The sequence below is a fragment of the Oreochromis aureus genome, linkage group 9 (genome assembly GCF_013358895.1).
Source record: "Oreochromis aureus strain Israel breed Guangdong linkage group 9, ZZ_aureus, whole genome shotgun sequence".
In the NCBI taxonomy this organism is placed as follows: domain Eukaryota; kingdom Metazoa; phylum Chordata; class Actinopteri; order Cichliformes; family Cichlidae; genus Oreochromis; species Oreochromis aureus.
In genome coordinates, this window is record NC_052950.1 from 23,784,726 (window position 1) to 23,810,423 (window position 25,698).

Below are 25,698 nucleotides of genomic sequence, written 5' to 3' on the forward strand. Positions count from 1 at the left end.
TTTTTGACAACTTTGTACCAACACTGTGCAACTTAGTACTGAGCATCGCCTAAACCACATATGTAAAGGGATGGGTGGGTCAGATAATCTTAAACTGGCTCCTTGAACGTGACAGTGAGTTCACTGCACTCAAATGGTCTCCACAGTCACCAAAGCTCAGTCTAAAAGAGCACCTGTGGGATGTGGTGAAACAGAGAGTTCAAATCATGGAAGTTGCAGCAACAGTGAGTAGCTGTCATCACAATCTCAGAGGAATGTTTCCAGCATCTTGTTGAAAGTATGTCATGAAGAATTAAGGCAGTTCTAAATGCAAACAGAGTCCAATCCAGCACCAGCAAGGTGTACCTAAGAAATACGAAGTGTCTTGTGATTAATTTGTCAAACAGGTTGAAAATGTAGTTGAAATAAAATAAGTTGAGTATATTTCTGATAAGATTAACTGTTTTACTGTTGTTTTATGACATGCATTTATGATCACTTGCTACGTGTCCTTTGCTCTTTTACCTCTTTTATGGTTGTACCAGACTTCTGACTGGAGAGAACCTGAATAGTTTGTGTGCGCGGTCATTCTGCGTCCATAAATAAACGCCAAGCTCGCACAATAGTGAAAGTAAACAACATTTTGTTGGGCATACTTCTCTAGAAGTCTACATTTTTACGACTTTTTACACATATTTTAAATGTGTTTTAAATATTTTAAATGGTTTGGTATAAGAGGAAGGAAAATATAGCGGGTGGCATCATTGCTGCAGTTGCTGTTACTTTAATCCTCGGCTTGTCATTGGGACTGACTCGCCGTCAGAAGACAATTAAATCTACATTCTTCTCTAGGTGTGAGAAGTTCAAAGAGTAAGTTATGATATTTCAACACTTTTAAAAAAAACAATTACACCTTTTGATATGTCTGTAAAGAGAAATGCAGCTTCAGCCTGGTGATAAACACACACACACATGCATGCACATATGACACGATACGCATTATCGATATATTACAGGGCTCTAGACTAACTTTTTGACATGGGCGCACCAGTACGCCTAACTTTAAAAATTTAGGCGTACCGGCACAAAAGTTAGGCACACTCAAATTTTTCAACCGCATCGCTTAACACCGCAGTTTTACATGTGCACTTTCTTTGGGGGGGAAGTCCATACAGACAATATTCATTTCTAAATTATTAACTAACAAACTTGTGCTTAAATTGCTTTGTCAATATTGTAGAAAATGTTCAACTTAATCATCATCTCGGCTCCTCTGACGACCTGTTTGCTGCTGCCTGCTGCTGAAAGGCAGTGGGGAGAGGGGACACTTGGGCGTTGCATTTATTGCAGCATATAATGTGTTTTCTGGATACACTGCTGTTTTTTCAGCATTCAAAGATTGATGGCACCGTGTCAGAGCTGGCTATGAATTTCAGACGGATCAGTCCTTAACTTAACACAAAAGTTATCAATAGTTCTTTTCATCTTTTCTTATTACCCACAGCTACATCCACTTCTGTCAGGCCTAGGCTGCTCACTAGGGCTGAGTATCATCACTGATTTCTATAATCCATTCGATTCCAGTTCTCAAAGTCCTGATTCGATTCAATTTAGCCTCAGACAGTCAGAAATATTATAATTCTGATCATTTATCAGTACTGATACACATGAGACTTCATCAGAATTGTGAACATCACAGCAGATGCCTTTGTGTCAAAGTAACTGAGAATAAAACACAGAAAAACATGAAGGAGATTTTCCTGGTCTGGCGTTTTATAGCAGATAACCTTAAAAATATTCTGCAATATTCTGCAATTTTGCATAATTTTAAGAAGTTTAAATTTCTTCAGTATTGAACAGCAGAAATTAGGCTTTCTTGTCCGAGGTCATTTAAGTAAAAAAAAGAAAAGAAAAAGACAGCGGCCGACAGCGCTGTAAACAACGGTAGACTGGTGGGTAATAAGCGAATGAATAACGCAGAAAACAGAGATTTGAGACGGGAAACTGTTCTTGAAGTACAGAGAGAGAGAGAGGGAGAGAGAGAGAGGGAGCTGTGCATGAAGTGTGATTTTTATCGTGGTGGAAGCAAAACAGCAAAAGTCAGAGTGAATTCATGACGACATTGATCAAATGTGAAGCGTAGTTTGCTGCTTCTTTTGCTGCTGGCTCGGCGAATTTTGGTTGGAGAGACAAAACCTGCAGCTCAGAATCAGTGCAAAAAAGACACAGCGCGGACCCGACGCATCAGAATCGGTAAGCTCCGACAGCGTGTCCGTGTTCGGGCCGTGGGGTGAGAAAGCGGAGAAAGAAAAAGCTGATTCTGATGCGTCGGGTCCGCTCTGTGTTTACGTCTTTGTGTGGAATCCGTTAATGAATCGATATCGCTTTATTCAAGCTACTCACCTCTCTCTTCCACCTGCACTTTCAACTGGACCACGGCCAATCAGAGAGGTCCCGCCCCTGACTATCTCTGATTGGTTTAGTCCACGATAGGGGCATAATGTGTGTCTGTTGTTGACCACACGGAGAGTTGCAGAGATTTTTTTTTTTTTTTCGTTACCCGAAAATATTTGCGACCAAATATTTTTTTTTAGTCGCACCACTGAAAAATTTGGTCGCATTTGCGACCAAATTGGTCGCACTCTAGAGCCCTGTATTAATATCTATTAACAATATCTAAAAAATTAAGGATTACTCAATGAATGTGTACATGTGCACTTGACAAATACAGGATTGACTGCAATTTAACTAATCCAGTAGCAAGGATGCTCTGCATTTCTTTAAATACAAACACAATTAAACATTAACAAACTTTATTTGTTTTTCAGACATGACTGTCAAAAGTTATGGGATCTCTTTGAGAAGGCCCATGTGAACAAGGATCCATGTAACGTGCCAGTGGAAGCTTATGATCCCCTCATTGCTGCAGCCCCCTTTATACCAGACTGTAAAAAAGTAATAATCAATGATTACACCATCTCAATCATCTCATCTGCCACAATCATGCATGATCTGTTTAGCAATGCATAAATATCTGTGTTTGTGGATTAGATGATGTTCTGGAGCGGCACAAAGGATGTGGTCCATGATTTAACTGCAAAGAGAAAGGACTGTTATTTCACTTTGGAGGACACTCTGTTGGGATCTATCCTGGATGGTCTGATGTGGTGTGGAAAGAACGGCAAAGACGGTAACACTCTCAAAGCAGTAGATAAGAAACACAGTTTATTATTTGAACAGTGCAACAAACCACAAGCTAAAGAGCACCGACAGTTTATATAAATCATGCTGGAGCACTATGCTATCGCTTGAGAAACCTAGTAACGTTGACCACTATCAGGCTACAGAAAAGAGAAACATATAATTCTACGAGTCTTACTATGTCAGCAGAGCATCTTTCTAGCTCCCCCTTTTAAAACGACTAATTGGAACGACAGTAGAACAAAGATGGTAAATGGCCTGCATTTGTATAACGCTTTACTTAGTCCCTAAGGACCCCAAAGCGCTTTACACTACATTCAGTCATTCACCCATTGGTGATGGCAAGCTACACTGTAGCCACAGCTGCCCTGGGGCGCACTGACAGTAGGCAAACATGGGGTTAGTATCTTGCCCAAGGATATTTGACATGCAGCCAGGAGGCAGCCTGGGATCAAACAACCGACCTTCTGATTTGTGGCTAACCTGCTCTGCCACCTGAGCTACAGCCAAAGATATCAATGTTTATAAATAGCACTTTTTTCCCAAATAAACTTTTCCTAATACTTTAATGTTTTGGGAAATATGTCTTTTTATTCTTGCTGAGAGGTATAGCGTTATACTGCCATTATATCTGTACACTGAATACCAGGAGAGCAGAAACATTAGAAAACAGCTCACCAGGTAGGGGCACAGAAACTTTTGAAAAATGCTTGAAAGAAATTTGAGATACAAGTATGTTTCAAGTATCTTGAAAGATACTGGAAACTGTTGAAAGATACTTTACAATGATATATAATAATAAATGAATCAGTTAATAGTAATAATAAACTAAAGGTAGTTGCACTCAAATGAAGGGTGTGTTTTTAACTTTTGTTTTTTAGTGCAAATTCCAAAAACATATGCTATGTAGACAGTGTAATTTATCAAATATATTTTTAAAAAAGAGTTTATCTTTGTGATAGAAATTGTGTTGAAATTGATCTCTAAACAGACATTGCCATGTAAAAATGTAAATATTAGGTTTCTGGGGGTTTTTTCTTATTCATTTTGTTATATTGTTACCAGCACCAGACCTACAGGGGAAATCTGGACCTGCAACAGTTGGCAAACAGGCTAGAAAGCACTGCGGCAAACTATTAAAATATCACATGGATTATTAGAAAGGACACCAAAGTTAGCATCTTGCTCAGGCCGGAGGTCATTTATTTATGAGCTACTGTTAATTCACTTACCATATACAAAGTACAACAATAACAGATTTAATTTAAAGTTACAAAAAGCATTCTTTTACATGCAAAAATAAAGGCAAATGAATTCACTCACTCACAGCTAAAAGATAACTTAAGAATAAGTTAAAAAAAAAGAAAAAAAAAAGACACAATTCACGCAATCATCCCACAACATTTGTCCCACTTACGCCATTATTCTTGAACGTTACCAGAATGTAAATACAACATGGTGGCAGAGAACCGCAAATGCCATGCTCATCGAATCACAGGTTTTTCCTCATGTACTCAGTACTGTCTGGTTAACACTAGGACAAACTCTACAACACATTTTCTGCAGCTGCAGGTTGCTTCTATTACAACACATATTTATAAAATGTTTGTTGTGTGGTATTTTATGAAAAAATACCACACAACAACACTGTCACTATCATCTGGGGTGTTTCAGCTAGGACACAAAATATATGAGGCACTTTTTTAATTTTTAACTTTTATTTTCTGTCCAGTGTGGTTATGTAGTGTTGTGAGATTTCTTTTTTCCTCATGGTTGTGTTTTATTTGAAGAGCTAACCAAACCAAATGTGCATGTTGCTGTCATAGATACCTTTACTACTGGGTGTCCCGGATGGTCAGACTGTGAAAACAACCCCGTTCGATCATTTTGGAAATGTGCCTCTGCTGCTGTAAGTTTTCAACATGAATTTGCTCGCTTTTCTTTCTCTCTGTTAAACAGTATAGTCCTGAGGTCGTGCATTGGTTAAAATAACACACAAGTGGACCGCAGAGTGCAGCAAGTCCCTCCTGAGTATAAGTGATGTTGATGGAGAAAAGAAATGTTCACGCTGCCTCGTTGTCTGTCAATGAGGCTTTGTGTCGGTCTCCATGGAGCGCTCTCCTGAGTGAGCAGCAGCCCACACATTCAAAGGAGCCCTGAGACCAATAGTTATGCATTTCAATTGTTAAAGGGAATATCCCCCGTAAAACAGATTTAACTCCCTGGTAGACATGCTCCACTGTGTATAATAAACTTTAGTTTATTTATTTATTTATTTTGTTTCACACATGGTACAGCAGAAATTCATTTCCCATACACAACCTTCCTTTCAATTAAAGTAACACTGTTTCCATGCATGAAAAGGAGCAGGAAGAAGAAGAAATTCTTATGACACCTGCCCCCTATCTGTGACAATACAAGTAGGCAACCAAAATTACACTCTGACAATATTCTGCACATAACAAAACAAAACAAAACAAACAGAACAATATACTCAACAATGAGCAATACCACTAAATATCAAGCTAAAAGGATAATTTTTTCTACAATTAAATTCTGTTATTTTCAACTTCTTCATACTGGTTTATCATTTTATTCTTATAGCAGATTTTAAATTGAGAAACATTTGTACAACACTTAAGATGATCATTGAGAGAATTCCAGTTTCTTAAGCCTATGACTGTTGGACACATTGGCCTTTGTGTGGTTCGAGCAAACCGATGCTTAAAATAAAACTTCCTTCTGCCGTCCCCATTTTCTGAACACAATACAAATAAACTTTGTAACTTAAGAGGTAGTGTTTTATTTTTTGCCCTAAACATAATAATTAATGTCTGTAATTTCACTATATCTTCTAGTTTTAATAATTTCGATTTTATAAACAAACTATTAGTGTGTTCTCTATATTTAACATTATGCATAATTCAGAGCGCTCATTTCTGTAATAAATATAATGGTTTCATATTAGTCACGTATGTATTCCCCCATACTTCAACACAATAACTCAGATAGGGTAGAAACAATGAAAAATATATTATTCTCATTGTCTTGTAATCTAATATATATCTTACATTACTCATGATATAAATACTTTTAGCCAACTTTTTTTTTTGTTCATCTATAATAATACCTCCATTGTCCAAGATGAAGTCCTGGCCCACAGATTAGGCCTCATCCCCATCAAAGCTGACCCTCGTCTGTTTGAGTACAGAAACACTGGGGAGGAGTCTGCAGAGGAAGAGGGTTCAGAAATAGACTTTTTTTTTAACATGTTCAATATGAGATTTCCATGTTAACTTGTCATCCACTATTACACCCAGAAAACGCAATTCTGTCACTCTTTCAATTAATACTCCCTCTATAGATAATACTAATCTCTTCCTCCTTTACACGGTTTCCGAATATCATAAACTTTGTTTTTTCCAAATTCAGCGATAACTTATTTACATCAAACCATTTTTAAATTTTTTTCATTTCAATAACCATAATTTTAGCCAATTCTTTCAAGTTTTCTCCAGAACAATAAAAATTTGTATCGTCTGCAAACAAAACAAAATTTAACATTTTTGACACACCACAAATGTCGTTTATATATAAATTAAAAAGTTTTGGTCCTAAAACAGAACCTTGAGGGACCCCACATTCTATTTCCATTCTATCAGATGAATTGCCTAAACACTGCACATACTGAAACCTATTATCTAAATAACTGCTTAACCAGTTCAATACTATTCCTCTCACACCATAAGTACTTAACTTAGAAATCAAGGAGTGTTGCAGAGTGTCAAAAGCTTTTTTTTTTTAAATCAATGAATACCCCTATAGTATATTTATTACTATGTGTTGCTGATGAAATGTCTTCAATAGTATTCATTAATGCTACTGCTGTTGATCTGTTCCGTCGAAATCCGTACTGACTTTCACTTAACAGTTGATGTTTTTCAATGAAACTATCAAATCTTTGTGCAAAGAGTTTTTCATGCACTTTAGAAAACTGTGATAGCAATGATACTGGTCTATAATTATTAAAACTATGTCTGTCTCCTGATTTATGAAGAGGGATAACTTTTGCCACTTTCATTCGGTCAGGAAATACACCCGTATAAAATGAGAGATTAAAAATATAACAGAGAGGTTTGATTATACAATCCATGGTCTTTTTTACAATGACCATGTCTAACCCATCACAGTCAGTGGATGTCTTGTTTTTAGAATTTGCTACAATAGCTATGATTTCTTTTTCAGTGATTTCCCCTAAAAACATAGACTGTACCACTCTGCTCTTTCCTTTCCATTCGTCATTCCATTCTGAATCATCCTGTTTTCTAATTAAGTTTGCCAGGTTAGGCCCAATATTTACAAAAAAAGAGTTAAATTCATTTACCACTTCATTCATTCATATCACTTACGACCTTATTTTTCTTATTAAAGTAAGTAGGTAAATTTAAAGATGTATATTTATTACCCAATACGTTTTTTAAGATATTCCACGTACCCTTAACATTATTTTTGTTTTTGTAAAATAATTTATTATAATACTCTTTCTTAGCCTTTCTGATAATTAATACTAACTTATTTTTATAAACTTTATATTTCATTTCAGCAGGCTTTGTTCTAAGTTTTATATAATCTCTATACAGTTTATTTTTCTTTTTACATGCATTTTCTAGTCCTTTTGTTATCCATGGTTTACCAGTAGTTTTCTTTTTCTTTTGCTTATATAATACCAGTGGACAGCGATTTTCATACAAAACCAAATAAATATTTAAGAATGCCTCGTATGCAGCATTGACGTCATTTACATAAACCTCATTCCAATCTTCTTTCATAAGATCTTGCCTGAACTTATTTATTGCATCATCATTTCTAATTCTTATATATCTGTCCACACACACTTCCTCCTTTCGTGTCATTTTATAATCTAAAGTAACAAAAACAGGTAAATGATCACTTATGTCATTTATGACAAGACCACTTATAATGTTGCTTTCCAAGCAATTAATGAAAATGTGATCAATTGAAGTAGCTGACTTTTCAGTTATTCTACTAGGTTTAGTAATCAGAGGGTAGAACCCTCTTCCAAATAATAACTCAAAAAAATCTGATGATGCCTTATGATTGGACATTTTTAAAAAATCAATATTATAATATAGAAGCCCGATAGAAGGAGTCCTATCGGGCTTGGTTAGCCTGTGGGACTCCGGAGGCAGCCAACAGGTATCGACAGGCCAAGCGGAATGTGGCTCGGGCAGTGGCTGAAGCAAAAACTCGGGTGTGGGAGGAGTTCGGAGAAGCCATGGAAAAAGACTTTCGGACTGCCTCGAAGAGATTCTGGCAAACCGTCAGGCGTCTCAGGAGGGGAAAGCGGTGCTCTACCTGCACTGTGTATAGTGCTGGCGGAGCGCTGCTGACGCCGACTGAGAAAATTGTCAGGCGGTGGAAGGAATACTGAGGACCTCCTTAATCCCACTGACACGTCTTCCGAGGAGGAAGCAGAGTCTGGGGATGAGGGGAATGACCCGCCAATTTCCGGGGGCGAGGTCACTGAGGCAGTTAAACAACTGCTTGGTGGCAGAGCCCCTGGTGTTGATGAGGTCCGCCCCGAGTTCCTGAAGGCTCTGGACGTTGTGGGGCTGTCTTGGTTGACACACCTCTGCAATGTTGCGTGGAGATCAGGGGCAGTACCCCTGGACTGGCAGACCAGGGTGGTGGTCCCCATCTTTAAGAAGGGAGATCGGAGGGTGTGTTCCAACTACAGGGGGATCACACTCCTCAGCCTCCCTGGGAAAGTCTATGCCAGGGTGCTGGAAAGGAGAGTTCGTCCGCTAGTCGAACCTCGGATACAGGAGGAACAATGCGGTTTTCGTCCTGGTCGCGGAACACTGGACCAGCTCTTTAGCCTCTCAAGGATACTTGAGGGTGCATGGGAGTTTGCCCAACCAGTCTACATGTGTTTTGTGGACTTGGAGAAGGCATTCGACCGTGTCCCTCGGGTGTCCTGTGGGAGGTGTTGCGGGGAGTATGGGGTGTCTGGCCCATTGCTACGGGCCATTCGATCCCTATACAACCGTTGCAAGAGCTTGGTTCGCATTGCCGGCAATAAGTCGGACTCGTTTCCGGTGGGTGATGGGCTCCGCCAGGGCTGCCCTTTATCACCGGTTCTGTTCATAATTTTATGGACAGGATTTCTAGGCGCAGCCAAGTGGCGGAGGGCTTTCACTTCGGTGGCCTCAGAATCTCATCTCTGCTTTTTGCGGATGATGTGGTTCTGTTGGCTTCATCGGGTGAAGGCCTCCAGCTCGCACTGGAACGGTTCGCAGCCGAGTGTGAAGCAGCGGAATGAGGATCAGCACCTCCAAATCTGAGGCCATGGTTCTCAGCCGGAAAAGGGTGGAGTGCCCACTCCGGGTCGGGATGAGTTCCTGCCCCAAGTGGAGGAGTTCAAGTATCTCGGGGTCTTGTTCGCGAGTGATGGGAGAAGGGAGCCGGAGATCGACAGACGGATTGGTGCTGCGGCTGCAGTGATGCGGACGCTGCACCGGTCCGTCGTGGTGAAGAGGGAGCTAAGTGTAAAAGCGAAGCTCTCAATTTACCGGTCGATCTACGTCCCTACCCTCACCTATGGCCATGAGCTGTGGGTAGTGACCGAAAGAACGAGATCGAGGATACAAGCGGCAGAAATGAGCTTCCTCCGAAGGGTGGCTGGCCTCTCCCTTAGAGATAGGGTGAGAAGTTCAGCCATCCGGGAGGGGCTCAGAGTAGAGCCGCTGCTCCTCCACATCGAAAGGAGCCAGTTGAGGTGGTTCAGGCATCTGAAAAGGATGCCTCCTGGGCGCCTCCTGGGTGAGGTGTTCCGGGCATGTCCCACTGGGAGGAGGCCCCGGGGCAGACCCAGGACACGCTGGAGAGATTACATCTCTCGGCTGGCCTGGGAGCGCCTTGGTGTTCCCCCGGATAAGCTGGAGGAGGTGGCTGGGGAGAGGGAGGTCTGGGCTTCCCTGTTTAGGCTACTGCTCCCGCGACCCGGTCTTGGATAAAGCGGATGAAGATGGATGGATGGATGGAATATTATAATCACTGCAAATACAGAATGTCTTATTTCCCTTTACCTTGCTCAATAAATCTTCTACTACATCTGTGAATGTTTCTATCAGTGTCCCAGGCCTCCTATACATACAAGTAACAATTATATTACTCTTTATTTCCATTTCTATTTCTACTGTCACACACTCCATTAAATCATCAATAGCCACAGACATATATTCAACCTGTTTACATTTCAAATCACTATCAACAAAAAGTGCCACACCTCCTGCCTTCTTATTAGATCTATTTATATGATATAATTCATACCCATCAATGTGAAAGTCCCAACCCCTGTCCTCATCTATCCATGTTTCTGATAGTGCTATCACTTTAAACTTGCCTTTCAGATTATTCAAAAAATCATTGATCAGAACAAAACTTTTATAGAGGCTTCTACAGTTGAAATGAATTAATGAAAATGTATTGCCTAAGTCAACATTATCCCTAAATTGATTCTCAGTATAATACTCGCATGTAACATTAATTGCATTAAGCACATTCCTTTCTGGATCGATATTATTTTCAAAATCATGTAATTTGTAATCCGAATCTTCAGTCATTGTGATTGGGTATTCTTTAAATGTCTGTTATCCTTATGACATACCCAAGTATTTCACAACATATTTTGAGAAACCACTCATAGCTATATAGCTTTATAAATTGAATGCAAATGCAAATTGCATGAGTGCAAATGCAAGGCCTACATAGCTTTAAATAAAGTGGCTTCTGACTTTGGCATTAATTTAGAGAGCACAGAAATACCATAAAGTAAGGAAAAGATAAATTTAGTGAGAGAATTTATTAAATGTTTTTATGAATGAAATGCTGTTTACTAAACTGTGACCTATTGAGGACTTGGAATTTGTTACGTTTTTCTCCTCAATCCACCATTTCCTTATGTCAGTGGTTCACCAGTTTCATCTGCGCATTCACTGAACCCCTCTTTAGTGAAAAATAAAATATGATTTTTTTTCAAATTCAGGACATAGATATGTCTTTTACTGGTGCACGAAATGAGCCGTGCATGTCACGGCGGAGGCTCTGCCGAACCCCTGAGACCGACTCACCGAACCCCTACGGTTCGATCGAACCCAGGTTAAGAACCACTGCCTTATGTGCATGATAATCTTAGCAAATCTCTAGAATTGTTCTTGGAATTATTTTGATGTTTCTTAAAGAGTGAAGAAATATTTGTTTTTTCTTCACAAGATGAGTGAGTCTTTCTTCAAAATCCTCTTTGTATGTGTTCATAGTATGCAGATGCTGCCTGTGGTGATGTCACGGCAATGCTAAGCGGGTCCACCACCACACCATTCGATCCTGAAAGGTAGGACTGCTTCTGCTGCTCTAACAGTTTTATGGCTTTTAGTGAGAAAAGTTAATAAATGTCTTTTCATGTGAATTACAGCCACTAATGTAACACTGGCATATGCACCAAATTTTTTTTTTTTTTTTTTGGCCTGTCCCGTTTGGCTCTTTTGCCATCAGAATCATTGTCTAAAGGCGAAGAAAGATGCCCAACGGATTTACTTTACCAAATGGACCATCCCAGCCTTGCCGTAATGGTCTATTTGATTCACCCTTCTATTGTTTATTTTATTTTATTTTCACTTGCTAAATACAGGACAGACTTGACTGGGGAAAAGAAAGGGGAGAAAGAAAGAGGGAAAGAAAAACAGCGGGGAAGAGGAAAGGTGATAAAGGGCAAACAACAAAAACCAACAAAATAAGCAGACAAAAAAATACATATATCAATCACCTGGATCACCTGTTGAGAAAGAAAAAAGAGAAAACGAGCAGAAGAGAAAAAAAAGAGCAATATAATAAACAACATCACAATTATCTATGGCAGACCTTCCCAAAGTGTGGGGCCCGCCCCCTAGGGGGGGCGCAGAGCCATGGCGGGGGGGGGCGCGGTATGAAAAGGGGGGGGGGGGCACGCCTGGACACTGCTAGCACAGGGCGCCCACAGAAACGCAAAGCAGGAGATGAAGCATCGCCAAATATGTTTCCAAACCAACTTCATTCCAAGCCAAAGACTAGAAAATATGGTGAAGCATATCTGCCCTTTGGTTTCACCTGCACAAGTGCCAAGGCAGGTCTCCCCTGCAGAATTGGTTTTCCCTTTGTCGGGAGCAGCGCTGGGCTCTTCAAATCACGGACAAACAGCATCCCACATTCTTGATTTTTAGTTCACGAACACTTGTTGCAATAACTAACTACTCCTGACATTTTAGAGATGTTAGCTCTTTATGCAGTAAAGTTAGTGGGATACAAATAATATCAGGCTGATCCTGCCACGATTTGTTCCTCCGGTCCAAATCACGGACAAACAGTATCCCACAGTTGTTTATATTTTTGAACCCATTTTGCACAGAGAGGCATTTTTTGAAAAATTTATTGATAGCAATGTTGAATATTATTACACAGGAAAAAAACAACTACAAGTAAAATAATCACACCCTGACGCCTCTGCCTTTCTAAATGGAGGGACAGTAACTGCGTGTGTAAGCGTGTAAAAACTGCAGACAGTCAGATTAACAGTACTTTGTCTCTATCTGCCATTCTGCAATTCATCTCATATAAACAATAACGTGGCGCACAGCGTGACGTGAAAAAAGGCACATACCTTTGACGTTGCGTGACGAACTCTGTATTCCTCGTCCACACGTAAACGCAAAAAAAGGAGTTTTAAAAAATCTCCGTTTTCAGTGATTCGAAACGCCATTTACGTGTGGATGAAACAGCTGCGTTTTCAAAAATACCCGTGTAGGTGTGGACGTAGCGTAAAAGAGTTAGTAGTTTATTTTATTACTACCTGTAATTTATTGCAGATTACTTGTATTTGCTTAATTGTTTACTAAATGTTTGAGGTGTGAAATAAACCGCAGTGGAGCAAAAGTATGGGTGTGTGTGGTTGGAGGATGTGTTTGTGCGTGCGCGGGGGATGGGGGTAGGGGGGGGGGGCGCGAACATTTTTCTTGTAAAACAAAGGGGGGCCTAGCAAAAAAAGTTTGGGAACCACTGATCTATGGGAATATAACAGTAAATACTAAATATTAAACATTATTGTGCAGCACGTAAGATCGACAGCGCACAGTGTGCTTTGAGGTAGGAGCCAAAAAGGGTGTAGTTTGTGTGTGTGAGCACCCGTGTGTACACCTGTGAGCATGAGCGCGCTTGCATTTAAAAGGTTCCTTCATGTAATGATCTGCTAGAGGGTGTGGGGGGCCACAGCCCCGTCCTCCAGGGCATGAAGCAGGTATGGAGGAGATCAAAACTCCAGACATCCAGAGGCCCTCAGAACACAAGAGACCAAGGAAGACCAACAGAGGGGCAGCCGCGCCACTATCCCAAAAAGAGCTGAGGAGAGCCCCAGATGAGGGGTCACTCAGCAGCCGCGGAGCAGAAGCCAGGGGGGGTAGCAGTGACGTGCCCGTGAGCTGCCCGCCGGCAGCCAGCTGTGCCAGAGTGATCGAGCCCCAGGCCGAGAGGCCGAGGGCACCCCACCCCCGAAGTGGCCCGAGTGAGCCCCAGGCTCCAGGCCCCGACAAGCAGCCACCAGGAGTGAGCTGGTGGGTACCTGGACGCCCATCCCCGGACACAAAGAACCACCAATGCACCGATGTCTGAGGGCGTCTGCCACTGGCAGGGGGAGTGGTGGGGGGAGATAGGCCTCCATACCTTGGAGGGCCTGAGATGTCCCCAGAGAGGTGGGGTCTGATACCTGACCTGACATATAGACACAGACAAACAGGCACACACAAACATCCATTCCCACCCTCATGCTCTCATATGCAATTACTCAACACTCACCCAACGTGGAGACAGACATAAATAGACACTGTAAACACAATCACACTCCCCAAGCGTACTCTAAGCCCCGGGTCTAGGTACCCTTGCCCCTGGAGGGGGAAACTGCACCCAGACCCAGGTAGTGTTACCCTTTTCCCTGTGGTGGAGAGAAGCAGACTGCCCCGACTTGGCAGCAGCAGAGAGGCCCCACATTCCAGACCCCAATCGGATGGCCAACTCCTCCTCCTAGCCCCCCCCCCGCTCCAACAAGCAGCAGAGAACGGGGGTGTGTGAAGACTCCAAACCTCCCTCCGCCCGCTCATATGTAGTGTTGATGCATGTGTGTTCTAAGGTGCATTTAATATGCACCAAATTTCAAGCGAAGATATCTCTAGGCTTTGACTAAACTCTACTCAGTTCTTTTTCATCAATTTATTTTTCCATATTTGGAAATATGGTAACTATATTGGCCTCATTTAGTCACAAACTGATAGCAGACTGATTCTGACTTATTGCTGTTTTATCACCTGCTGCTTTGAAGATGGCAACTAGCAGGAAGCGGTCACAGACCTGGTCCTCATCTTCAGAGCAATCATTTTAAAAGCAGCGAGACTGCAGGATTATTGTAGACAGTCACAACGTTTCTGGTTGTGGTTTGTGTTAGGTCTGCGCTCGCAGGCCCGCTGGTTCAAAGACAAAAATTAACCAAACAGTTTTAATTTTTTGTGTTTTTTTTTTCTTTTCAGTATTTTTGCAAGCATTGAGGTGACGAGGCTTAAAGCCCCTAGGGTCAGTAGCCTGAATGTTGTTATGGTCTTACAGATGAATGCCAAGTAAGATTTTCTCTTTTTACACAAATCTGTCATCAAAATGTTCTTCTTTATTTGTTTGATTTAAAATCAATGAAGCCAATCGGGTACATGAATGTTTTATGATCCTACATTTACTGATTCTGTTCCATTTCTGTTTCTAACATCTTCAGATCAGACTGTACAAATGCATCCTTGAAGAATTTACAGAATCAGTTAGACCCAAACATAACATACAGCTGCAAAGACGTGGCTGAGTAAGTACATGTGTGTTACAGAGGATCTTACGACCTGTTTGTACCTGTCCTCACAAAGCACAGCTGATCTGTTTTTATTATCTTGTAATCCTTCCAAACAGACATCGGGTTGAGCAATGCGGGTCCCAACCACAGATAATGTGTGGATCCTGCTGGTGAAGATGTGTGATTATATCTGAAATAACATAATACCACTGAGTATTTCTGTACATGTGAAATGCATTTTTCTAATGAACATCTCTAACACAGCTGCTATCTCCTGGTTGGCAGAATATGCATTATTTTCAAAATAAAATGTTAACATACAAGGTTGTAAACTTTATTTGGACTGCAAAGTGTAATACTGATTGTTGTGTAATCACATCCTAATCCCGCACCAAGAAGGCAGAATTTCTTGTTATTTCAGATCTTCAGCAATAATTCTCTGGGCTTTTTTTGAAGGCCTGTCAGAGTTTTTCTTTGAACGCTCTTTGGAGTGACTTACTAAAAGTGATCCTTCAAGCAAAAAAAGGCAGCTCAAGTCAGGGAACGAACCAGTGTAGACACAATACTGCCAATTTAGCAAAGAACCCATCATAAATTGTATCTTTAGGCACTTTGTTACTAGCAGACTTTCTCAAAAATGCATCATTTGTTCCAGTTTATTTAGAAAAATATACAAATTGTTTGGAAGATTAAGAAAAAGCTGGATGGAAAATCAGTGGCAATGGGTGTTAATGAATGAAGAATCAGAATCAGAGACTGGCAGTAAGCCGTTACAAGTTACGCGCTACTGTAAACCAGGGGGTGTCCAACTCCAGGCCTCAAGGGCCGGTGTCCTGCAGGTTTTAGATGTGTCCTTGACAAGGTTATTATCGTTAACGAAAACTAACGAAATAACGAAAACTAGAAGTGAAAAAACATTTTCGTTAACGGAAATAAAAATAAAAACAAAAAAAGGAAAACTAAAACTGTAATGAGTGTTCACAAAACTAACTAAAATTAACTGAATTTATAGCAAAAATGTGTTTAGTTTTCGTTGATGTGTGTGTGTCATACAATAGTCAAGAGTGAAAATGAAGTTTAGTTTCCAGATTTTTTTCTTGCTGTGTCTCATTATGTCAGCAGGTGGCAAGTACGTTAGTCGAGTCGTCTGTGTTGCTGCTCCGTCCACGCGCAGAATCATGTCAGGAAAAGTCTGGAGAAAGCGCCAGAGTCCAATTTGGGATTACTTTGAATATGACTGTGTTTTGGATAAAGCAAGTGTCTTGTAGTGGAAAGAGACAAATTATGAGGGACATTTCTAAAGGGAAAAAAATCCCACAAACCTTAAAGTGCACTTGAAAAGCTCACACAAGAAGGCTAACCTAGCTTACCTTGAGAAGGTAAGGGAGCACACTCAACCCTCATCCCCAGAAACAGAAGCTAACCCCAGGCAAGGCAGCGTGATGCATCCCGAGACAACAGGACTGGGATATCTACATAACTGTGTGAGTCAATTGCCTTCAAAAAGTTTATCAATTCACTTGAACCAAAATTACGAACATCCGGTGCTGCAAGAGTTAATAGTCTCATTGGGGCCAAGATATACATTTTATAGTTGCCTGGTATCAACGGTTGTTCATCTGCCCTAATTTATTTATTTATTTAAAGAACCCATAGGTGGAAATGTCAAGTTCAATCTTTTTTACGCACGCACAAATTCTTTATACACATACAAATCTTTTTTACACACACACAAATTCTTTTTACACATACAAATCCTGATTTACAAGTACAAAATATTTATGACCACATTTTGAGCCCATACGAGTGTGATAGCAACAGACACGTGTGTAGATCAACAATGGATATTATGGAGTGCGGGAGAGAGTACAACCATGTAGCGTTTAAAGCTTGGAAGTACTGACATTACTTTGAGTTTGATTCCGTAAAAAGTGACAAAAGCATTAGCGTCTGCTGTAGACTCTGCATGGAAAGAAAACTTCTTTCTACAGCAAAAACTTAAGCTTCAAATCTGAGCAAGCACCAAGCACGCTGCCACAGGAATGTGAAATTCACAGAAAACCCCCCGGATCCTTCCACTGACATGATCGCTGCAGCACCGGACATACCTCCACTGGCCCCACTTCTGCTCCACAGGTGACAATAGATTTAAGAGCGACAGGACTCAGTGCTGCTGAGTCTTTGATTTTATTGATTTTTTTGCTGTGTTTTACTTGCATCTATTTCAAAGAGTGAGTGTAAACACTAAACATTATTTTATTTTATATGCTGGAATATGCAGAAAATTGGTTTAAATGTTAAACAAATTTTTTCAAGTCAAAGACTGTATGGTTTACCAAAAATACATAAGCAGGGTGCACCTTTAAGACCGATTGTCTGCATGATCAACTCTGTCACCTATAACATCTCCAAGTTTCTGGCTTCGATCCTCAACCCGCTGGTGGGCAGCTCTGAACACCACATCCAGAACACCCTGGATTTTGTTGGGAAGGTGAGAGATGTCATTATGGAGGCAGATGAAACCATGGTCTTGTACAACGTTACATCTCTTTTCACTTGCATCCCAGTCACGGAAGCGTTGGAGGTAGTCCGTAAGAGATTACAGGATGACACCAACCTCAGCAACAGGACCACTCTCAGCATCGACCAAGTGTGTTTGCTTTTGGAACTGTGTCTTCATTCCACCTACTTCACATACAAGGGTCAGTTCTACAGGCAGAAACATGGGTGTGCCATGGGCTCCCCAGTTTCACCCATCGTGGCCAATTTGTACATGGAAGAAGTGGAAAAGAGGGCTTTGCTATCCTACCCTGGAACACCACCAAGCCATTGGTGGTGTTCCACATCGCAATGATTTCTGAACTTTTTGAAACAAAAGTATTAATGTTTACATGTGTGAGTCATATGTGGATGACACCTGGGTGAAAATCAAATCTCAGGACGTACTACATTTCATGGATCACATTAACTCAGTGGACCGATACATCAAATTCACCAGAGAGGATATGAAAAGTGGCAGGTTAGCCTTCTTAGACTGTGAGATTTCCATCAGTAATGGGGGACATCTAAAAGCTGACGTGTACCGTAAACCTACACATACGGATCAGTATCTAAGGTTTGACTCTCATCATCCACTGGAGCACAAACTGGGTGTCATCAGGACGCTACAACACAGAGCGAACACCATCCCATGTCCAAAAGCTACTCGATGTTGCATCACTGCGATCTGTAATGCATTGATTTCCTGATTCTGCTGTTCGTTGATCTTGCACGAAGCGTTCAAGAAGAGTCCAAAGCGGTAGTCCAGAGTTTCGATCCTCAGCATGTTTTTTCTGGTTCCCACCCAGGGGAACAACGTGTGGAGTACTTTCTGTCCGGTAGTTCACAGTTTGAATTCCTTGGGTACGTTGCTTCCCCATATCGGGTCATGTGGTTGAAGTTTAGGGAACGTAGATCTTCTTTTCCGGCGTGCTGTAGAAGTGGTGTTTACTGCGGTCATCCTGAAAGTGTGGTCTGACAGGAATATGGGAGCACACGTTCCTGTCCAGCCTGGGGGCAGTATGAAATATGCCCGTTGTCCACATAGCCAGGCCATTCCTTGCACCCAGTACGTGCCGTTAGAAGGTCCACTCATATTCACAGGGGCGCCCTCTCCGAGGCCTGCAGTTTGGACACAGTTTGTGGTGTTTCCAACGGGTGTGTTACCTTTCTCTTGTTGATAACACATGGAGTGGTTCTTCCCTGGGAGTTGGTCCAGAAACACTGGGAAGTGGATGGATGTATTCCGGTTTGTCACGTTGAAATCAATCCAGAAGAGTTGATCACATGTTCCATTACTAAGTCCAACAGCATGTGGGATTGTGTCGTTGGTGATGATTCGGCTGTGCTGGAATCCAATGCCAGCAAAGCTGGCTGCACACTTTGCTTGAGTGTTGTTCATATATTCACCATATAGTGTGGGGTGTGTCGATGTGCTGGGCATATGAGAACAGACATAACAGTCTGTATTTGCCGATTCCGCCTTGGTCCTGTCATGGATATAACAGTACCAGGCATTGTTCAGCCAAGGGTGGATGTGGTCTTGCGTCATGTCTCTTAGGTGGGAGTTGTCGTGCGTCCATCTTTTCTGTCTGCCTCGTGGTTCAGCTGTTGTTGGTGTCAGCTGGGGTCCTGTAAGGGTGAGCATCGTAGTCAAGGTAACCAAGAGGGTCCACCTTCCCATGGTTGTACACACCTGCACCTGGCTGCCCTAAAGTTGATCGGATGGAGATTGGAGTGCGGGCTTACTCTACGGGGGCCCAATCGGCACTTCCCCCCTCACCCCCGAAGCAACCAAGTGCGAGTGAGACTTTCCTTTACTAGTTGATTTCTGTGAAGGAAGTGGAATCCTCGGGGACCTCAGCCTTTTGGCAGTGGCTCTGATGTGGCTCTGATGTATCCAGGAGGGTCTCTCCGCTATTTTGCAGGCAGTTGGAGTGGCATTTCAACAGAAATGCACGTTCAAAATATTATCACAAAAGAGAATTTCCTTCATACAGTAAATTACTTGTGCTGTATCAATCAAACAGAAAGCATCTCACAATTTATTGTATTACCAACTAAATTTATTGTCTGATTACTGCTTGGTCATACCAGACTCTCTCTGTGTCTTTATTTTTTCTTCTCTGTTTTCACAAACGTTTCACCTATTGTCCTGCAAGCTGGAGAGTTAAATGTCAGCAGTGGATAAATTCAGCATTTGATAACAAAACTCTGTTAAGTTTTTCCTGCTTTAACACCAATGAGAGATATAGGCGCATGTATAGTGTGTGCTATAGTGTAAGCTGTTCTTCATTGTATGTATGTGTGTTAATACGCTTGCATGCAGGGCCTCTTTTTTTTTTTTTTTTTTTTGTAGAGACAACAGAGCACATTGCACGGGGGCAGAAAACAGGGAGCCAAGGTCATAACTCAGGCTCACTGACAGAAAGAATGTAAATGCTTAGTTTTGTGGCTGTGGTGCATTTTGTATGGCTTCTTTTCTTTTGTTTAGTAGCTTTCTGCCTTCACCTGAGAGGGTGTGCCCTAAGTATGTGACTTCAGGTCTCCATAATTAGAGTTCATTTAAAGATAAATAAGATGATTTCATTTATTGCTCGCAGATCATGCACTAGACGGTATTTTGCAGTATTAGCTTTCTTCACCACTTAAACAAAACACCACTCTTTGTTTGTTTTATCATTATTATTATTATTATTATTGTTATTATTATTTTAAATTCTCCTTTCTCAAAAACAGAAAATGAAATTGTAGTTGTTCTTGGCTGAGAAACACAAACCCCCCTTTTTTTTTTCTTTTTCTTTTTTTTTTTCCCAAGACAAGAAACTAAGTTTTAACTTTTCTGCCTTATCACCTAAAACAAAGCAGACAACCCAGCTCTCAGCTGGCTCTGAACTTATCATCATCAAGGTCGCATGGTGAGAGCTACTTCAGAAGTCAAAGTACTCCTCACTCAAGCAACACATCAAAAAAACAAAAAGCAAAAAAACTCTACACACACTACACAGAGAACAACAGTAAAGACACAACTGAAAATGCTGTTCTTCTTCGTTCTCCTTGAATTTTAGAATAAATTTTACCTGCATTAGTAAATCATGTGCCTAATCATTATGTGTCACTGTGATACACAAGTGTGATCACAATTTTTTTTTTCAATTCAACAAAACAAACAAACAAACAAAACAAACAAACCAAAACAAAACAAAAAAGGCTGCTGCCAAAAACAAATCAGAAGTATGAGGGGAAAAAAACTGAGCTCACAGACAGCTGCATGTTGCAGCTCCTGCTCTAAAAAATGTGTAACCTGCTCATCAGCTTACAGTGACCACATATTTAATTCAGCTTCTCACTCTTGTAGCTTTAGCTGTTATATACAGGGTTTAGCTTATTAGTTGTTAGTATAGGTGTGCTCTATATTTCAGCAATGTCTCATCTAGGATGACAGGTTTTCAAGCAGGTCAAGTGCTTCTATGCACTTAAAGAAAATATCTAAACTAATTATTTTCTTCATCTCATATGTCATTGTACTGAAGTTGAGCAAACCTTAAGCTTGATGCAGACTACTTTTAGCAATTATCCACCTCACATCATAATTTACCGAGGTGCCTCTTCATATTAATATTATTTCATTATTAACGCTATTATCTCTTTATATAAGAGCAATAGTATATTACAATATTTATTTATATTTTATTTGTATCCACCAAGGGCTGCAGGTGATCTGCAGTTTCACCCCCTCCCAAGCTGGAGACATTTTCCTTTTCACACACTTTCCTTGGCTGAACAATGACACAACCTTAATATACCTTATGCATTGTGAGATTATTATATTATCTTATGCCATGTTATACCCCTAATTAAAGATTGTGAAACTATTATGTAGTTTTAGTTTGCATTATTCTCCTGAAGAGGTGATAACTATTAGATTTATTAAACTGATTTGTATTAGATTAGACTGCTGATTTATTGTGAATGAATGATATTGTTTTATGATGCGTTATACTGCTGAGTTATAAGAAATACCGTTTTCAGAGAGTCATGGCCTTATTTGTCTGATTAGAAGAGAACAGAACATACTGCAGAGGTTTTCTGCCCCATCTCATCAGGAGGAGATAAAACAAGGAGCCGAGGTCATAACTTAGGCGCCGTGTGAGAGAAAGAATGTGAATGTTTAGGCTTTTACGACTAGGTGGGGGCCACTAGAGGCTATAAGAGGCTGAGTAACCCTCCACCAGTTTGAGATTTGCTGTGACCCTCTGCATGCAGGTCTCCCCATCATGATGGTTTATGCTCAAAAGTGTTGAATTGTATGGAAATAAAGAATTGTTGATTGAGCATTTATACACCGAGTATTGTCCTTCCTTCAGCCCAAAGATTAAAAGAATTGGGAGATTTTAACAGCATCTCTCTATTTTATTTAATATGTGTTTGTGTGAATCATTCTGTTCATTCTGGGCATGGTCTTCATCCCAACTATGTGTCATTGTTAATACCAGTTTACAGGTTGTTATCCTTGCTATCATCAACTTGAATACATTACAGTTAAGTTCTAAATCAATTTAGCCTTTTGTTTATTTTACTTTATTCCTCTTGTATCTATATGTATTCAGTCGGGTCTGTTTCAGCCCTTTTAAACTTCTACTTTGATCTTGAATTTTTCACTTGGTGAGGGATTATTATGTTCTTCCTGATCTGAACTATTCTCTTCACCTGAGCTGCTATCCTGTTCTGAGTCACTGTCTTCTTTGTTTGTTAATGCTTTTACTCATTTTCGCCTGTCTTCCTCTCCATTCCTCTCCCCTTCTTTTGGATTATTCCTGCTCCGGTTTGTTGTTTTTCTAACCATCCCTCATCAGGTGTTAATTTTGCTTGTTTATTCCCCATTTTTACAGATTTTGCTGGGCCTTCACTGACACGCTTGACTTCAGAGTGGTTTACTGATACGGCCTTCGACTTCACCCTAGAGGTGAAGCGGTATCAGTTTTATGAGACGAAGCTCAACTGTTCTCCTTTGTCACCAGTACGTGAGCCTCAAGCAAAGAACAAAATAAAATAAAAGTAGTTCAGCAGCGTATTGTGCTGTAAAATCAACTTACTTCTAGACACATACACACACATAGACATTTGCGCGCTAATTTGTCACGAAGTATTTTACGGCTACCTCTAAAACCAGTCTAAACACAGTTCCTTTTGGCGAACTTAAACCCATTTTAATTTCTTTGTCTCAACGTGTTTTAATTTGCCTAAACATATTTTAATTTGTCACGAAGTAATTTCGGCTACCTCTAAAACCAGTCTAAACACTGTTCCTTTTGGCGAACTTAAACCTGTTTTATCACGTTTCTTTAAACCTTTGCGGCCGTTTTATATATCAAAATAGTGTTTCTCACCCTCAGACGTCTCACTGGTGGTTTGGATCACCAGACTGAATCCCACCGCCGTGGACCAGACTAAAAACACCGGCCTGGACCCGAATTTTAACGTCCCAGGTCTTTCGGCCTCATCTAAGAGGGCTGTGCACAGACTTCGGTGCTGGCTTCCCACGGCGTCAGGAATCAGTGCTGGATCCTGGAACAGAGTCACAGATAGCAGTTCTGATGTTTCTGCCCCAGCTACGAAGGACCAAAATAAATGTCAAGAGATTTATTCTAAATGACACTTCTTCAGCTGAGAGTCTAAGAGTGAAGACACACACAGACGCTGCAGTTTTAACTTGCAAGGGCGTTTCACAGAACGCTCACATCAGAGTGGGGGCCCTGTGAAGTGCGCGCTCTGCTCTTGCACTTGCCTTTATTTATACACAAGAAAAATGAATACATTTGTTCAGTGACGTGAGCATATGCGTATGTGATTGTGTGTGTGTGTGTGTGTGTGCGTGCGTGTGTGTGTGTGTGTGTGTGTGTGTGGTCAGAACTGCTTGTTTGACTTCTTACTATCGCTGTGGGAAGGTTCAGATACAAATATCAGGACACGTTTTATAAAGAACAATCAGTCCAAAACAATGAAAAGTTCAATCAGTTCTAAGCTAGGAAATGATCATCATGCAGCATTCTATCACAAGTAAACTTATATCATTAAAAGCTTATACTGACTAAAAAATACAATTTTCTATTGACACTTCCTGAAGACTATTTAAAGAAATAACAAGAAAACTTGCCTAAGAGAGTTCAGGCTGTGATGAAGAATAAAGGTGGTCACTCCAAATATTGACTTTCAAAGTCATTTGAAAGTCAATATTACTTTATTTTAACGTCAGATGGATTTATCTAAAGTTCGATATATTATAATTAGTGCTAAGAGTGAAAGAGAAAGCAGTTGAAATTTTATTTCAAGTTGTAAAGATCTAAACTAAATCCATGGACGGCTTCATAATAACAGTGTTAATAGAGTGAATGAGCACACTGACAGATTTGACAAACAATGGCTAAATAATGATGCAGTCAATGTCAACATGGACCAGAAGTGTTTGCAGCATTTAATTTGGACACAGCATCTTATTTGTATACTGGACCATAGTAGTGCTATAGTGGGTAAAAATACAATAAAACTGCACTGAGGACAAATTCCTTATCGTTAAAGTATTTAGCTCACAGGTAGAAAGATGGGGTTTTGCCAGTGAGCCTTTAGCTTGGTGATTCTTCTTTAGAATGCTCCTGAAACAAGACGAGACTTCCAACATGAAAGTGAAATTCATTAAGTAAATCCAAACACATTCAAGTAACTAATTAGAAAATAGTCCAAAAAAATTTAGTTTATTGACCTGTACAGACAATGACCAGTTTGTAACTTTTTTTTTTTTTTTACATTTGGCAATGTATAATTCAGAATTGTTGTCTGAAGGCCAAAAATAATTGGCCCCACCAGGAAGGCACCAGGAGTGACCCAGTACAAACCTGAGCAGCCAGCCATTGACACTGAGAACCATCAATCCACTGGTGGGGACACCAGCCACTGGTGGGGTGTGTGGTGGGAGGAAATAGGCCCCCACACCTCAAAGAGCCTGAGATGTTCTAAGAGAGGTGGAGTCTAAGGACTGATCTGAAACATAAATGTAGACACACGGGCAAACGCAAAACGCAAGCATGATTCCCACCCTCATCTACACATATACAAATACTCACCCAGTCGCCCAACATAGACACATCAAAATGAATGCTGTACACACACTCACACTCCCATACACCCTCTATTCACTCAGGTCCAGGCACCAATACCCCAACACTGGCAATCTGCCCCAGACCAAGGACCCACAGCAGCAGACTAGCCCACCAGCCCAGACACCGACTGGATGGCCAGCTCCTCCTCCAAGCCTCCAGCCACAGACAATGAAGAGAGAACAGGGGTGTGAAAAGACCCCGTGCCTCACTTCGCCTGCTCGTATGTGGCTGAATGAAGAGACCTAACTCTGGATGCCATTCAATATGCCCACCCCCAAAGCCCTATATGTATGTGTCATTAGAGTGTAGGTAATGCAGGGCTCTAGACTAACTTTTTGACATGGGCGCACCGGTACGCCTAACTTTAAAAATTTAGGCGTACCGGCACAAAAGTTAGGCGCACTCAAATTTTTCAACCGCATCGCTTAACACCGCAGTTTTACATGTGCACTTTCTTTGGGGGGAAGTCCATACAGACAATATTCATTTCTAAATGATTAACTAACAAACTTGAGCTTAAATTGCTTTGTCAGTATTGTAGAAAATGTTAAACTTAATCATCATCTTGGCTCCTCTGACGACCTGTTTGCTGCTGCCTGCTGCTGAAAGGCAGTGGGGAGAGGGGACACTTGGGCGTTGCATTTATTGCAGCATATAATGTGTTTTCTGGATACTTTGCTGTTTTTTCAGCATTCAAAGATTGATGGCACCGTGTCAGAGCTGGCTATGAATTTCAGACGGATCAGGCCTTAACTTAACACAAAAGTTATCAATAGTTCTTTTCATCTTTTCTTATTACCCACAGCTACATCCACTTCTGTCAGGCCTAGGCTGCTCACTAGGGCTGAGTATCATCACTGATTTCTATAATCCATTCGATTCCGGTTCTCA

General features: G+C 40.9%; 1 protein-coding gene across 1 annotated transcript; it reads left to right on the plus strand.

Annotated features, from left to right (window-relative positions):
- Window positions 1-625: 625 nt before the first annotated feature.
- Window positions 626-15,435, plus strand: LOC120442012 (ADP-ribosyl cyclase/cyclic ADP-ribose hydrolase 1-like). Its single transcript, XM_039617715.1, has 8 exons — window positions 626-849; window positions 2,808-2,934; window positions 3,031-3,169; window positions 5,007-5,089; window positions 11,520-11,593; window positions 14,808-14,894; window positions 15,044-15,127; window positions 15,229-15,435. Exons 1-8 carry the CDS (start codon window positions 701-703, stop codon window positions 15,284-15,286), a joined length of 801 nt encoding a protein of 266 aa, XP_039473649.1. The 5' UTR covers window positions 626-700; the 3' UTR covers window positions 15,287-15,435.
- Window positions 15,436-25,698: the final 10,263 nt, after the last annotated feature.